Consider the following 15,020-nt stretch of genomic DNA (forward strand, 5'->3'; position numbering starts at 1 on the left):
GGAACTCTCCCTTCTACATCCCTGGGCATGACGTGCTGTGGTATGGAATACCTCTTTGGCTAGTTTGGGTCAGGTGTCCTGTCCCCGCTTCCTCCCGGCTTCTCCTCCTCCCTGGCAGAGCATGAGACTCACAAAGTCCTTGGTCAGGGTAAACATTCTGACCAGCAACTGAAAACATCGGCTTTATCAGTATTATTCCCAGGCCGAAAGTCAAAACCACAGCACTGCACCAGCTACTAAGAAGGAGAAAAACTGACTGCTGCTGCTGAACCCAGGACACAGTGGAAGGAAATGATTGTCAGGCATTGCACCCTGGCCACGTGTTGCAGTAATGGAGCCCACTCTGAGCAGCATTCTGGCTGCTGAAGACAGAGACAGGCAGATGCTGGGGAGCTGGAGAAGGCTGTTTGTCTAGGAGCCCTGGTTACTTGTCTCTGATATATGGCATAGGTGTGTAGCAGCAAGATACAGCCCTGTACACTGAACTGTGAAGGGGTAGTGTGTGAGTGTACTAGATCAGTGAGGCACAGCTCCATAGGATGAGCATGGTGCCTTCTCTGCAGTTAAGGCACCTGGTGACAATGAACTGGGGTCTCTGGGCTTGCAATGTGTGATATCCCTAGCTCTCACCTTGAGAGCGTCCAAGAGCAAAGAGGTTAAGGTAGCCATGGGCTGAAGCAGACTTTGCATGTTCATCATCCAGGGGAGATGGCCAGCTATGTGTTTGCAGAAAAATGGCAGACAGTATGATCTGTGTGAGCAGCTGAGTTCAGACATGCACGGAGCTGTAACACAGTTATGCACAGCACTGTCGTGGGACATATCTGTCCCTGTGAGACCCCTGAAGAGTAATACGCCTTTGGTTTTTATTCCTCACAGTTATTTCACTCTTGCTCCATAATCTGATGATACAGGAATTTGGTAGCTATGCTGACCTGTGCAGTCCCATCCTCTCATCCTTCCCTTCCTACTTGCCTCCCCAAGCCATAGTGCTCCTTATCCCCAATGCTGTATGTGAGGCCATACTGTGTACTGCTGAGTTAAAAAAGCCGAACAAACCAAAACTACAGCATGATGAGTTATATTCAACTCGACCAATTCCTTTTTCTTTGTATCGCAGTATGGCCTCATGAACAGTTGGGTCAACACAAGCAAGGGAAGCCTGGTGCCTGCAGCACTGAGCAGGGAGAAGGGACACGTGGCTGAGGAGTGACACCTCTGTTCAGCACTGCTTTTGAGCCCCTGGGTCACCCAGCCGTGGCCAGGGCTTGGCCTCTGTGCTGAGAATGCCCCAGCCACTGGTAGGCAGGTGCCTGCGAGGAGACATCTGGTTTCTACATCAGCCCTGGGCTGGTGGGCTGCTCACAGTACTGTGTGCTGCAATGGGTCCTGCTGAGTTCCCTATGTCCAGCACCGCTCTGCTTAGGGGGCTTAACAGTATGTATAAAAGCAGGGGATTTGCTGCTAGGCGGAGGTACATTTTGAATTTTTTACTGCATGGGCTGAAAAGAGAGTGGTTTGACAATAGTGAATCCTCAGAGCATATTTGGATGTTCTTTTGTGCATTCACAATACTTCACTGACCGCGCACCTGTTATTTATAAGAAGATGGATAGAAATGAACACATGAATGAGGGATGAAGCCTTTTCCTTTGGTTTCATTCTTTTCCTTGCATATCAAGAGATGGCAGTATATTATTCCATCCAAGCTATAAAGACTTACAGCCTTCTCTGCTGTAGCAGGGGAACCAGATTCCTTCAGTGTCTTAGAGAGGATGTTCGGTCTCAGGCAAGTAGGTAGCCTGGCATCTTGGTCATCTTTGAGTTGTGGCAGTTTGTCACCACATATCAGTACTGCATTGATCAGTAAGGGGAAGAGATCCTAAATTTTGTCCAAAAGAACAAAAAACGTTTAAAAATGTAAAGGTTCCTGGTACAAGCAAATGAAAAAGATTACTTCTGATGGTGTTGTGGTTTGAGTGATCCTCCATCTAGAACATACGGCAGTTTTACATAACTGTTGGCAAACAACAGCAAGAGTAAAGCAGAATAAAAATGTATAGGAAGAAAGCTAGAACTTGGCCCAGAGAAAGGCAGTCAGTTAAAAGGAAAAATCTGTTTCAGCTGCAGGTTCATGCTTAAACAAATTTAATGTACTCTTTGAAAACTGATTATGTTCAGTGTTCAGTCTGGATGCCTTACATATGACAAACCACAATGAAAACCAGACTTCCTTCCAGTGGGCGTTAGACCTTGAACCATAGCATTTGTACCTCATTGAACTCTAGATCACTGCTAGATTTCTGTAGCCCTTGAATTCATATCACAATGCATTAAAATTATTTTGAGAAAGTGCTGCCAGTGGCAACTCATGAATAGTTCATAACCAACATCTTTTTTATTTTATTATGCTCTGGTTTTGCTGCCTTTCTTTCCCCCCCCCCAGGTCATCTCCATGTTAACGTGATGCCTTTAGACAGTGTTCTCACAGAGGTCACTGTGTGGTGCCTTCATACTTCTGTATAGTGATTTGATTTATTTGTTTGTCTTATTTTATGAATTAATATCTTTCAGCACCCCCAGATTCAAAAGGAGTCACAATATATCAAGTACTTATGCTGTGATGATCAAGCAACCCTGCATCAGTGGGTAACAGGAATAAGAATTGCCAAGGTGAGATTAAAATTACATTTACTTAAATATGTTTTCTGTAAAGTCATCTTGTCTTCCTCATGTTACTGACTGTCAGCACCTCAACTGGAAATGCTGTGACAAGAATGAACATCTATGCTAATTTTGCCCTAGGAAGAGAGGGTAGAAGGTCATGACCAGGATGGATTTGCTGAATGTTCCTGTACTTTAGTTATCAGTGTGTGTTTCTCAGTAACACGGGTGAATTCTGTAGCTATAAAACTCATGTACTTGTAAAACTTACTCCACAGTTATCTGGCACAATAATAACGGGCTGCAGCTAAAGGTGTGCAAGCTCTGGTCAGTCCAGCTGAGATGTTTTTCAGACAGCTTTGTCAATATTGTCTGCCTCACCCTCTTCAAAAGGTCTTAACTCACAGCCCACTTTGTTTTGCACAAAACATTAAGGGAGATGGATTTATATGTAGCCCATTATACTGCCTGTGTCTGGCTATACAGACCTGCTCCTGTTAGATATGTATTCTTTTCTGCCAGTTCTGCATCTGGTTGGGTGGCATCCAACAAAGGTCTGGGGTGGTCATCAAATTATTTTGTATCTTACACTAACAGAGCTTGTTTTTTCTGGAGCCCGGGATTCAGTGTCCCAAGACACTGGGACAAGACACAAGACACAAGTCTGAAAATGTAATACTTGGAAAGCATTGGAGAAAGATATTTATTGAGATCATTTGGTTTTCAAGCCAAGTTTCAAGATTTTTACAGATACTGAAACGAACATAAAATGTGAGAATGATATCAGTAGGACTCTGTCTGGTCACAGGGGTTCGTGTTTTATTGTGCTGTTAGGGAGATGCTTTCCACCTGGCCCTGTGCAGAAATAGGCACAGTACTTGCAGAAAGCTATTTTTAAACAAAACTGGGTGGAAAGGAATGGGGTTGGAAAAGTTTTCCAAAAGCAAAATGAGTGCTTGGCTTCTGTCAAGCTTAATACCATGCTTATTGTATTGGTTTGTTTTGCAGTATGGCAAGCTGCTATATGATAATTACAAATGTGCAGTGAAGAAGGCTGGCTTGTCCTCTCGGTGGGCAAATCAAGGAACAGTGGAACCAGCTGCCCCTGCAGGATCCTTACCAGCAGGTACCAATGATGTCCCAGCAGTTGAAATCACATTTATTGCCCTCTTCTGCCATCATCAATGTTGAACATAGTCTTTGTTCAGAAAACTGTCCCTTCAGTCAGCACGATAATGTTTTGTTCTGAACAGCCCAGTGTAGCTCTGATCTGCCTATAACTAACCTAGCAGTAGAGCTCTCACTTTAAATTTAGCACTTAGAGAATCCAAAGTCAGTGCACCGAAGATCAGTTTAAATCTGCATAATTCAATAAGGTTTTTTTTCTGTTGGCATCTGAATACAAATGCTTTATCCTCCCTCTACATTTTACCAACTGATGGTCCATGTCTTGAGGTTTTCTGTTTGCCCATCTCTGCCCTGGCTATATCAGAGCTTTTCTTCCAATGAGTGAAAGAGATGAGTGGGATCTCATTCTGAGAATGATCATTTTAGAGATTATTATAGGGTGAGCCATTCTTTTTCCCAGTCTTTCACTCATGTGTGATAATAATGTGGGTGTTGGGAAAGAATGCAGAGTAAGAAATGATTGGGTTATTTTCTAACTTTACTTTTCCAGTAGCTTAATCATACTGCTGTTACCTATTTTATCATGGTACAGATAGAACAGTGCATGATATGAGCTGTAACTTGCATGAATGTTTTTAGTTTACATGCTTAAGTTATGCTGTATTTATTAGGAGGGATATGCTGGCTAAGTACTTACTGACATAAGACAGGCAAAGTCAACATCTGTGTTAGCAGTTAACGTTCTGACTTCTCACGCGGACAACTCAAAATCTTCCAAACACCTCACCAGGGCTTCAGTTTGTCTTTTTCTCAGTACATGTGAAAAGAGGGTGATCTTTCTACTACTCCTTGGAGTCAAATCACGGTGATAAATGCACATTTCGGATGGGGAGAGAGATTTTGAACAATAACAGGCTGTTCAAAATCAAGGGATTTTCTGATGGTTGTGGGGGGGGTATTTTAATGAGAGTAGATGAGACAGTCTTGGAGCATTTTGTGTTCTGGTATTGATTGCAGAAGAGAAGTGGCTGGCCAGTGGGGCTCTGTGCTGATGCTGCAGTCTGTAGTGGATAAGGGCAGGATTGGGGCCTTGTAAAGTATATATTCTATAACTTCAGCTCCTGACTAGAATCCAAGAACACTGTATGTGATCATGAAGTATACTGCTAATCTTAGCTAATGGATCCCAGTAAATGATTAAGTAGCCTAGAAAGCTGTTAGTCATGTATGTTGTCTCTATGGAAATATCTCTGATGATCATTAGTATTCTGATTGAGGCAAGTCACTGTGATTCTTTCTGTCTAACAGTTATCATTACTGCCCTATATAAAACCTGGAGCCTGACTGTAGTACTATAACCTGAACTGCCTGACTATGAGTAGTTGTTGGCTTATGGTTTGGAAATAGAATAAAGCATGTTTTCTTCTGTTCTGCTTTCAAATGGCTGCATAGCTATTTGTGTGGGCTGATTTCAGTATAGACTAAAATACGCTATAGAAAACTAGTCCTTGTGACCTTAGCTGGGAACTGTACTCTGCTAACTTCAGTGGCAGCCACAAGCAATGTTTAGGAAGGCAGGTGGAACTTCTCACATAGAATCAGAGAATAGTTAGGGTTGGAAAGGACCTTGAGATCATCTAGTTCCAACCCCCCTGCCATCGGCAGGGACACCCCACACTAAACCATGTCACCCAAGGCCTCATCCAACCTGGCCTTGAACCCTGTAGTCCCTGGTCACACTGCTTTAGCCGTGTGTTCATGTATACCCCAAACAGTACAGTCTGTGGGTCTGAAGTGTCCCAAGTGCCAGGTGTATCTCAGGCAATGTTGTTTGTCTCTATGTCTCATTGTGTGTGTCTTTGGACACTAAAAAAAACAGTGTATGTTATGTGCCAGCACAATATTACAGTGTTTGAAGGATTAAGTAAGCTGCTTTATTCAGATGTACTTCCTGTAGGACTGTCAGCTACAACCATGGAGGCATGTGGGCTTTATCATGTGGAGACTTACTAGTTTTAATGTAAGGTATCCTGTTTACTTTCCTTAGATAATGAACTGAATATGAAAAGTTTCAAAATAAGCCTGAAGTAGCAACCAGACATCCTCATGGATTTTACTGAATTACGTATAAGAAACCTGTAACGAGTGGTTGCTTGGTGGAAGTTGTAAAGATGTTTTTCTTAGTTTGCTATTCCCTGATCTGGTTAATACCATAAGAATGCAACACTCTATTTCCTTTATCTCCCCTCCTTGTCACAGGTGCTGTTCAGTCAAATGGACAGGTTCCCCAAATTGTTTGTCATTCCAGTGCAGAATTTCCAGAGACTCAGAAGAAAGCGGATACATCAGAGGTACAGGTGAGCACTTACAAGCAGTGCAGTAGTTAAATGCCACCTGTGAAACAGTTCAAGTTTGTTTTTCTTCACACACTGTCTTTCCCACTCACAGTGTGCTGTTACTACAAGGATTTGGCTCCTGGGCAAAGTGGCTGGTTCCCTGCTGCCCCTCTTTGGCTTTCACACACTGCAAATGGTGTGCCTGTAGCACAGAAGCAAGGAGCCACTGATGGGAGGTAAAGGCACAGTCACCCATCAGTTTTATTCTTCAGAACAAGCTGTGAGTTCATGTAGCAGGAACAGGGATGTGCCTACTGGGCACTCAAAGAGTCTGTGCTGCCAGAACCTCAGTGTCATTTCCTGTGTCTACCAGGAAACAGGTCTTGCCTTAGTAGCACAAAGGGTATAGTACTCTTTTCAGCAGGGAACACTGTGCACATCAGAAGATGAATGTGTAAGAAGGAGAAAGTGTGAAGATATAAAACATTACATGTTTTCATTAGGCTCTAAATGAATTCCTTGGTTAAGCTCCAGATTTTGACTACTTGCACCATCTCTGGCTGTAAAAATATCAGTAGGGTACAGTGTGAGGACTTCAGAAAAAACAAACCTACAGAAAAACAATCCTACAGAAAAAACAAACCCTGCATATGTTTGCAGTTCATTATTCATTCCCTCCATCATGCATAAAGTGCACGAGATAAGTGAAATTTATAGGATTTTTCTGCCACCTGCATTATGTGTCCTGTGCTTCTTGTTTCCATCTTTATAGAGTTCCTCCTTTAAAAAAAGATTTGTTTCTCTGTTCTGAACCTTAACTTCCTCTGGAACAGGTCATGTTCTCAGAACTCAGCCAGTGGTTCCCTCCTCCTGCGTCTCATTTACTTCCATCTTTGTAGGCAAGGAGAGTGAGGAAGAGAAGGCTTAGAAGTTATACTTAGCTAATGCCAGAATTAGTACTGCTGACTGCAGGGTTGCAGAACACTTTTCTTTAGCAGAAGCAAACACATTGCTTAACACATTGCTTTCTTCATCTCTCAGCTTCTACAAGCCTAAGACCAAGGGAGCAAGCTGAAGTCTTTCAGGGTGCACTGTGCTACAGTTAGAGCTCTAAGCTAGCTGGGGCTAACTTGGTAAATTAGCATAGCTAGAAACGCATGTGTTACAAATCTGTGTTTTCAGGACAGCAGACTTCTCCACAGGTTTAAAAGAACAGATAGTGTGTGTGTAGTAACTGTAATCAGCTACTAGTTGCTACCTGAAAAAAAGAAGAGCGTATTATATTCAGATATCACCAAATTGGCTTTATTTATGGTCAGAGTTAACAACTTAAAAGAAAAGCCACATAAAATTTTGTCAAAACAAACATCTCCATAATTAACTGCTATCCTGCATTTTATTTTTCTCAACTTGCATGATGGATGGATGCTTTGATTCATTTTTCCTTCAAAAACGTTGTCAGAGGATTTGACTGCCTTGTGACCTTGCAAAACATGGCTACAACTTCATAGCTTCAAGGACCTGTTTGTCACACTATTGATTTGAAAGCAGATGCAGCATGTACCTGTGCCTTGCCCAGCAGACAGAAGACACCTTCCCCAGGCTTATCAGTGGCCTTTGCCAGGTCACTACCGAAGCATCATTCCTATACTGTGCACTGCACAGTCGTGACAGATGGGGCTTTCCAAGTGCCTCTTCCCAGAACTTGGCAGTGCTCTCCCTCCTGCACAAAGGGGGCCCAGGACACTTTCCTGCAGATAAATGCTTCACACCATGCTGCAAAGTGCTGGGGACAGCAGATACAGGCATGTAAACTTCCCATTCCCAAATCTGTCCATATTCTTCCCAGTTCACTGCTGCTGTGTCTAGTGAGTTTGGCAGAGATAGGTGACTTCATTATTTTAGTTTTATCCAGAGATACAGCAGTTGCTGCTAGAACAGGAGGTGGAGATACAAGAGCCTCTTCTGCTTCTCATGCTCTCAAATCTTGCTCCGTATTTTTGGATGTAAAAACACAGCACAGATTTTATTTTTATTTAAGTCTTCATGTTCTCAGGGAATAAACAGCAGGGTGGAAGATCAAGAAAACATCTTTACATGTCTTAGTAACTGCAGTTCTTTGAGATTTTAAAAGCACTCAGTTTCTGAGGATAGCACTCAAAAGCATTATGAATACTATTAAAGGTCTGTGGCAGCTCCAGAAAGAAAACAAAATACTATTGGCGCTCTTCAGGCAAAATGTACTATACTTCATTTTGCTGTCTGTCCACTGCACTCTTCTCACATATTTTCACATCTTTCACTGTTCTCAAGCAGTGGCATTAGTTTACACGTGCACTGACTCTGTCTTGTCCTTTTATTCCTTCTGCTTATTAAACGCTAAGTCAAATAACATCAGTGCACCTGGCCTGCCGCAGCCAGTGATGAGGCCACAGAAATTCCAGAGTAAGAGGAACTCGCTGCAGCCTCCTCCTCCACCAGAAAGGCGGTCATCTGCTATTTCTGCTTCACCAATTCTACCCTCCAAAGTCAAACGAGACAGCGGCATTTTCCTAACAGATCCAGACACCTTTCCAACACCACCACCTACATTGAAGGTTGATTTTCCACCACCACCATCTGATTTCTGTGAACCTCCTCCTGATTTTGTGCCTCCACCACCACCACCAGCCTCCAGCAGCAGCAATGGAGACGTGCCATTACCCCCTCCACCTCCACCCGTCTCCACTAAGCCATCACCTCCGACAAAGAAACCTGTGCCACTTCCATCAAGAAGGCTGGAAAACACTGGACAAGCTGGAGAGCCACGGTCAGCTGGGCCACTTCCAATCGGGGGTGGAGGCAGGCAGGCAGATTTCATGTCTGACCTAATGAAAGCTCTTGAGAAGAAAAGGGGCAGCAACTCCTGAACTCTGGAAGCAGGTGAACTTCAAGCCATAGCTGTTTGTGAGTCAGCATGGTAAAATTGTGCTGGATCAGGCTCCTCCAGGAGTTCTCCTTCAGAGTTCCTCCTGGGGGGTCTCAGGAAGTAAGATGGGGTGCCCTCTCTCCACCTCTTTGTCCCTATAACTTGCCTCTTCTGCCCCTACCCCTCCATTATTAGCTACCATTCTGCCATCAGGCTGAGGTAAGAATTGGCTCTAGTCTTGCTTCACTCCATAAGGATAGCCAGGGGTGGTGGAGCAGCACTCAGAGCCAGCCAGTGAGCGAACACTGTGCCTGCCTCTCTAGCAGAGTTGGAGCTGAACAAAAATAGCAACAGTGTTGTGTGAATTTCGAGAAGTGCAAAGATCCCTTTTCAGAGAATGCCCCTTAAAGGTTCTTTATGAGAAAACCCCCAGCTGTGGGGGTTTTGGTGTTTTGTTTTGTTTTCAATAAAAAAGATGCCAACGTTTCTCAAAAATAGTCTGTCTTAAAAAATAAAACCTCAGCTAGATCATTCTGAGATGCAAGGCAGGACCAGTGCCATTTCCAGAGATGGTCACCCCAAATGCTATACACTCCTGCTTCCATATACAACTCCAGTCATAACCTGTCAGCACTCACAGCTGCTGCCTTTAACCAAATTAAATCTGACTTATCTTAGACAAAGAAGAAGAATTTAGTTCAAAATCTTGTGTTTCTCATGGTAAGCAGGATTTTGTTTTTCCTGTTGGTTAACACTTGTCTTCAAACTGTACCTAGAAATAGTCTGTCTTCTCAAAGACTTTGTAATTATCTTGTACCTGATCTGAATGTCTCCTACATTTTTTTTTCCATTTGCTCTCCCATTTTAATTCTCCATTGTTCATTTAGGCAGCACTCATTATTAGTTCTCAAATAAAAATAGCTTCTATTTTATATTTGCACAAAGTGTTGTAGTTAATGAACAGGCATTTTACTGGCAATTCACTTCAAATATTTTAAAGAGGTTTTGTCTGTATGTGTTAGAAATCTGTTTGCTGCAGTTTGAAGGCGGCCTACCCCCTCTCCACCATCCCAGTACAGCTACACCGCATGCTCCTGCATTGGCTGTGCTCCAGTCTTTGGTTTACATGAAGCATTTGACCAGCCTGAAAGAGATAGGGGACTTTTCTGGCTCTCCAAGGTGCATCAGGCTATCAAGGCCTGGCCTTCACCCCCCCACAGACACCTTGCAGTCTCTGCACTGACTGACATCAATGAAAATGTTGTTGGTAGAGTCTGAAGGTGTGACACTAACTGAGGTGCCACTTCACCTACGAGGTGTGGACCATTATCTTCCACATTATCCACAAGGTCACAGCACGAAGAGACACCCTATTATCCAAGTACAGTCAGCACTACTGGCTGGCCTGCCCCGCTTTTGTTCGGCTGGTCCCTACTGTGTTTGTACTTTTTCGTGCCTGCATGAGTGTAGTCCTCCACAAGACAGCAAAGACCAGAGCTTTGCTATGATAAAGCACAAACCACAAACACTCAGTATATGGGAACCAGTTGCTGATAAGCTGGAGCAGTGAAAGGCAAAACATGACCATCTCAACACAAGGAAGAGCTGGTAGTACCTGCTCAAAGCAGTAAGAATGAAAGGTCAGGCTCCTGGAAGAATGAGTGCAAGGCCCATAAGCTTAGGTCACGCTTTAGTTCCAAGTGCAGGAGAAAAAAAAAACTAGCTAAAAGCAGGAGGGTTAAAACTAGGGGTTCATAAAAACAGATTAATTTTTTCCAGTGGCTTTCTATATGTAGCTGAGGTAAGCATTATGCAGATCATTCAATGATAAAGAGCTGGGTGTCATTTTCTGATAAGGTATTAGGAGTGCACATCTTCAGCACACTTGGGTGACAACAGCTGTCTGCTATCCAATTACTTTTAAATCAAATGAATTTTCTTTTATGAAATATACACCCAGCATCAAACTAAAGCAGGACATATCCATAGAAAAATGTTGCACAATAAGCTGGTTTCTCTATGTTCACAGAGAGCTAAGACTTCCACATGGCTTTCCCAGCATTCACTCTCCTTACCAGAATGCTCAGCCTCCTGCCCTATTTCCTCCCTTCTCTTTTGTTACAGCACAATAAGCTCAATTTTACACATTTTACATCTGCGGTCAATCATAACTCACACAATCTTACACAAAAGAAAAAGTTAAGCTTTCTTCAAAACAAAAAGAACCCATACAAAATTCCAGAAATCAATTAAAATGATGTGATGATTAGACCTCTATCAACTATTTTGTGTATGTACATGGTTGCATTGAATTTCTGAAATGTAAGTATTCAAACTCCATTCAGAGAACAGAGCTACCATCTTAATGATATACAATTATCTGGCTTTATTTGGTATAAAAATATGCTGCAAAGTACAAAAAGATCTTTCTTTCCAAGATTGTAAATCAAAGCATGTGTAAAAAATAGAAATTAATTTTTCCACCTCTATCTAACCTACTGCCACATGAAATTGCCCAATTCCCGCAGGTTGCTATAGTATGTACACTACTGGAGATTACAGTATTTTAGTGTGAAAAGGCCTGAAATTGCAACATGGTTTTTTTAACCTCTCTCCATACCTCAGCTGGAAGTAGCCTCAGCAGCTGTTGTCTTTGGACTCTTACATCACTGATTTGGAAGAAGGACCAACTTCAAGCGACCACTTTTCCATCAGTCTTTAGGATTAGAAAGGTTAGCTGTGGAAAAGCCTACATGTAGGGGGTCAACACCACTGCTCCTCAGATCTGTTCTCTGCTACAGAAAGAGGAAGAGAGTACAAGTAAGCACGTCTTTGATTACCAGCCACGGTACTTTTATTCCCCATCTGCTCTTGCATCCACTGCTGTGTTTATGTAATGTGAAGGAAGAGGCAGCTCCAGAACTGCAGGTGGAAGCCAAGGATTTTAGGGAATATATCATGAAACACAGTTATTAATGGTTACATTGTCATAATAAACCATAATGATGAAAACCTAGAATTGGAAAGGGAGGTGGTACTAAATGCTGAGCATGACGTGGGCTCATTTCTCTACTGTTACAAAACACAGTTAAAAGGTAGTGTTGAGATAACTATTCTGCGTGTGATTTTCACGCACTGTCAGGCACTGTGAGTGGAAAAGTAGAAACTTAAATGGTTCATGTGGCAAAACTATAGGAGAGAACTATTATTTATGGGTTGTTATTGGTGGTCTCAAAGTAACTGGGAAACATGCATTTTCTGTTTGAGAGTGAAACAGAAGAATCATAGAATGGTTTGGGTTGGGAAGGACATCTAGTTCCAACCCCCCTGCTATGGGCAAGGACACCTCACACTAGACCATGTTGCCCAAGGCTCTGTCCAGCCTGGCCTTGAACACTTGTCAGGGATGGAGCATTTACCACTTCTTTGGGCAACCTGTTCCAGCGCCTCACCACCTCACAGTAAAGAACTTCCTTATATCCAACCTGAACTTCCCCTGTTTAAGTTTAAACCCATTGCCCCTTGTCCTATTGCTACAGATTCTGTGTTGTTGAGGCTTATGAATTCTCATGGTCCTGCAGAATATTCTAAGACAGTTTTATCACCATTAACAGTCAGTACTGACTATTACAAAATCAGAATACTTACTAAAAACAGGCAATCTGAACTGCATGGTAAAGCAAGGGGGAAAAAATGTCAGATTTGCCAGTAAAACAGGGTAAGAGGACATGACTGAGTCCATGAATGAGCTCCTGGAGAAGCAGCTGACCTACTTCCTGCAACCAGAGGAATATGTGAAACCAGTTTTCAGGGCTTGCTTCACTCTTTCAGATGGTTTTGAAGAATCTGAGAAAAGCCTCACAATGAGCACAGTGGGAAGCACATATCACTGCTTGTAAAAAGAGCTCCCATTCAGGATGTTCTGGTTTTATATTGTGATCCTGGAGGTTTTCTTTACATATAACTATGGGTGAAACACAGCTCCACTTGCTACTGTTACTAATAGGATTTAACGTTTACAAAACACTTTGAAGGAAAAATCAGTATAAAAATGCTTTGTACTTACACAGTTAGTCCATGAGGTGAAGATGTACAGGCAACCATGTTTGGCTCACACACAAAACTAGCTTAACAGATGTTTGGTTCAGCACAGAGTTCTTTCCTTTCACCTAACTGGAAACCAGGGTCCAAGCTATAGTGGTGCTGTATTTACCCTGCAGGCACAAATACATTCACCTTCCAATCATCACTTAGCTGCAGTGTAACTCATTCCACTGCAGGTGGTAATGCTGGCATTCACAGATTTCATCACAACATGCTGTTTTGCTTGTACATATCTGTGAAGAGACATCAACAGCAATGTTTCAGTAGGTTGAGAATGCAGGCCCCCCCCAGCAGCACACTCTTTTTATCTGGAAGTGTTGCCAGCTCCAACAGTATCCCAATGGTTGCAGAAGAGCACTTATGACCTGCAGAAAGAATGCTAACCCAGGCTGAACCTGTGTCACTTGCTCATTTCATTGGACTTTCAGAAAAATATTTTAATACCTATACTATGCCTCACATTATGATACTATTGTTCAGATTACAACTGTATTTATATTTGAACAGCTGCATTTCTGAGATGAAACCATTCTGAATAATTTTGTTGATTATGGTTAAGAAGTAAAGACATTCAAGTATTTTTTTAGTCCCTGAAAGATTTCTAATACTATATTTTTTCCACTGTAGTTATGCTTCTAGAGATAGATCTGTGAAATGGTGATTACACCACTTACTAGCCTCTATTTCAAAATTCAAGTGGCACTCAAGAAATTTGAAGATTTTGGATTTGGGAAGAGTCAAGGTCATGTCAAGAAGTAACAAAGCCCCCAAATAAGTGATTTTTACTGTAAATTTTCAAGCATAAACACTGGACCTGCTTCCTTAGGTATTAATTTTGGTTTAAGTTTTGTGAAACTGGAATATCAAACAAGGATAAATAATGAGACACAGGACTTAGACTAGTCTCTCTCTGTTACTCATAGGATTCTATATAGCAGCTCCAGTTGAATTTTAAATACTTGCCCTGCAAAATTTTTGTTAGTCCCTCATAGCATCAGGTGGCTGGATACAAAAGGCATATTGACTCCACTACATGTATAGTAAGATACTTCCAAGAAAGTCCTTTTCCAGGTTCAACCAGTGAAAATTTCCTGAGGTTTTATACCCATGTGCCAACAATCTTTCTAATACTATCAAAAGATAGACTTTCAAAGAGCAGTTGGCTAGGCTTGACCGGCATCTGACACTGGCAAAGGCGCCAAAGTTTATTTGTAGGCAAGTCACTTCCAAGAGAGACATCTTTGCTCATTATTTAATTAGGTTTCCTTTAAATCTTTTTTGGCAGTTTAATGGGACAAAACAAGGTCAGAAAGAGAAAAGGTGGCAAGGTCTAAGTGTAAGATGATCTTCTGTTTCATCTCTGCAAAAGATTGAAGAACATTTATGTCTTCAGAATACAATTATATTTGAACAGTGTGTAACAGCAAGGAAAACATTCGTCAAAATACTGTATTATTAAAACTAGCTTAGATGGATTTTAAATGGACCAGCCATTAGAAGCTATTGAGACCCACCCGATCAGCCATGAATTCTGAGAGGTTAAGTATGATGGGTTGGCAGAACTTTAATACTGGGACTTAAATGAAAGCACAGCTGAATAGAAAAGGCAGATGTATAAAACGCCAATATAATTTGTTGATGCAACCATACATAGTGGTCCATTTCTTTAATCTTTTATAAAGTTGCTAAGACAACTTTGTCTTGCCTAGCAGAGTAGCAGATTTCAGTCCACACAGCATAAGGCAGAGGAGTTCCTGTGGCTTGATCCATTCATCCTGTTTGAAGGCCTGAGCTTCAATCTATCTCGATCATCTTTCTTGCTTGGTCAGATTTCTCTCAGGATGAACAGCTCACTTTAAGATCCTTGGCCCTAGCTGGTA

General features: G+C 42.1%; 1 protein-coding gene across 2 annotated transcripts in view; it reads left to right on the plus strand.

The window, feature by feature from the left end:
- Window positions 1-9,531, plus strand: part of APBB1IP (amyloid beta precursor protein binding family B member 1 interacting protein) — a 63,408-nt gene extending 53,877 nt beyond the window's left edge. For both annotated transcript variants that reach the window (XM_080611408.1, XM_080611409.1), the window contains exons 11-14: window positions 2,575-2,673; window positions 3,673-3,790; window positions 6,052-6,149; window positions 8,513-9,531. In XM_080611408.1, the coding sequence (XP_080467534.1) occupies window positions 2,575-2,673; window positions 3,673-3,790; window positions 6,052-6,149; window positions 8,513-9,037 (840 nt within the window). In that variant the 3' untranslated portion in view covers window positions 9,038-9,531. The remainder of the gene's footprint in view (window positions 1-2,574; window positions 2,674-3,672; window positions 3,791-6,051; window positions 6,150-8,512) is intronic.
- The last annotated feature ends 5,489 nt before the right edge of the window (window positions 9,532-15,020 follow it).

This window comes from Psittacula echo (assembly GCF_963264785.1).
Source record: "Psittacula echo genome assembly, chromosome: 2".
Classification (NCBI taxonomy): domain Eukaryota; kingdom Metazoa; phylum Chordata; class Aves; order Psittaciformes; family Psittacidae; genus Psittacula; species Psittacula echo.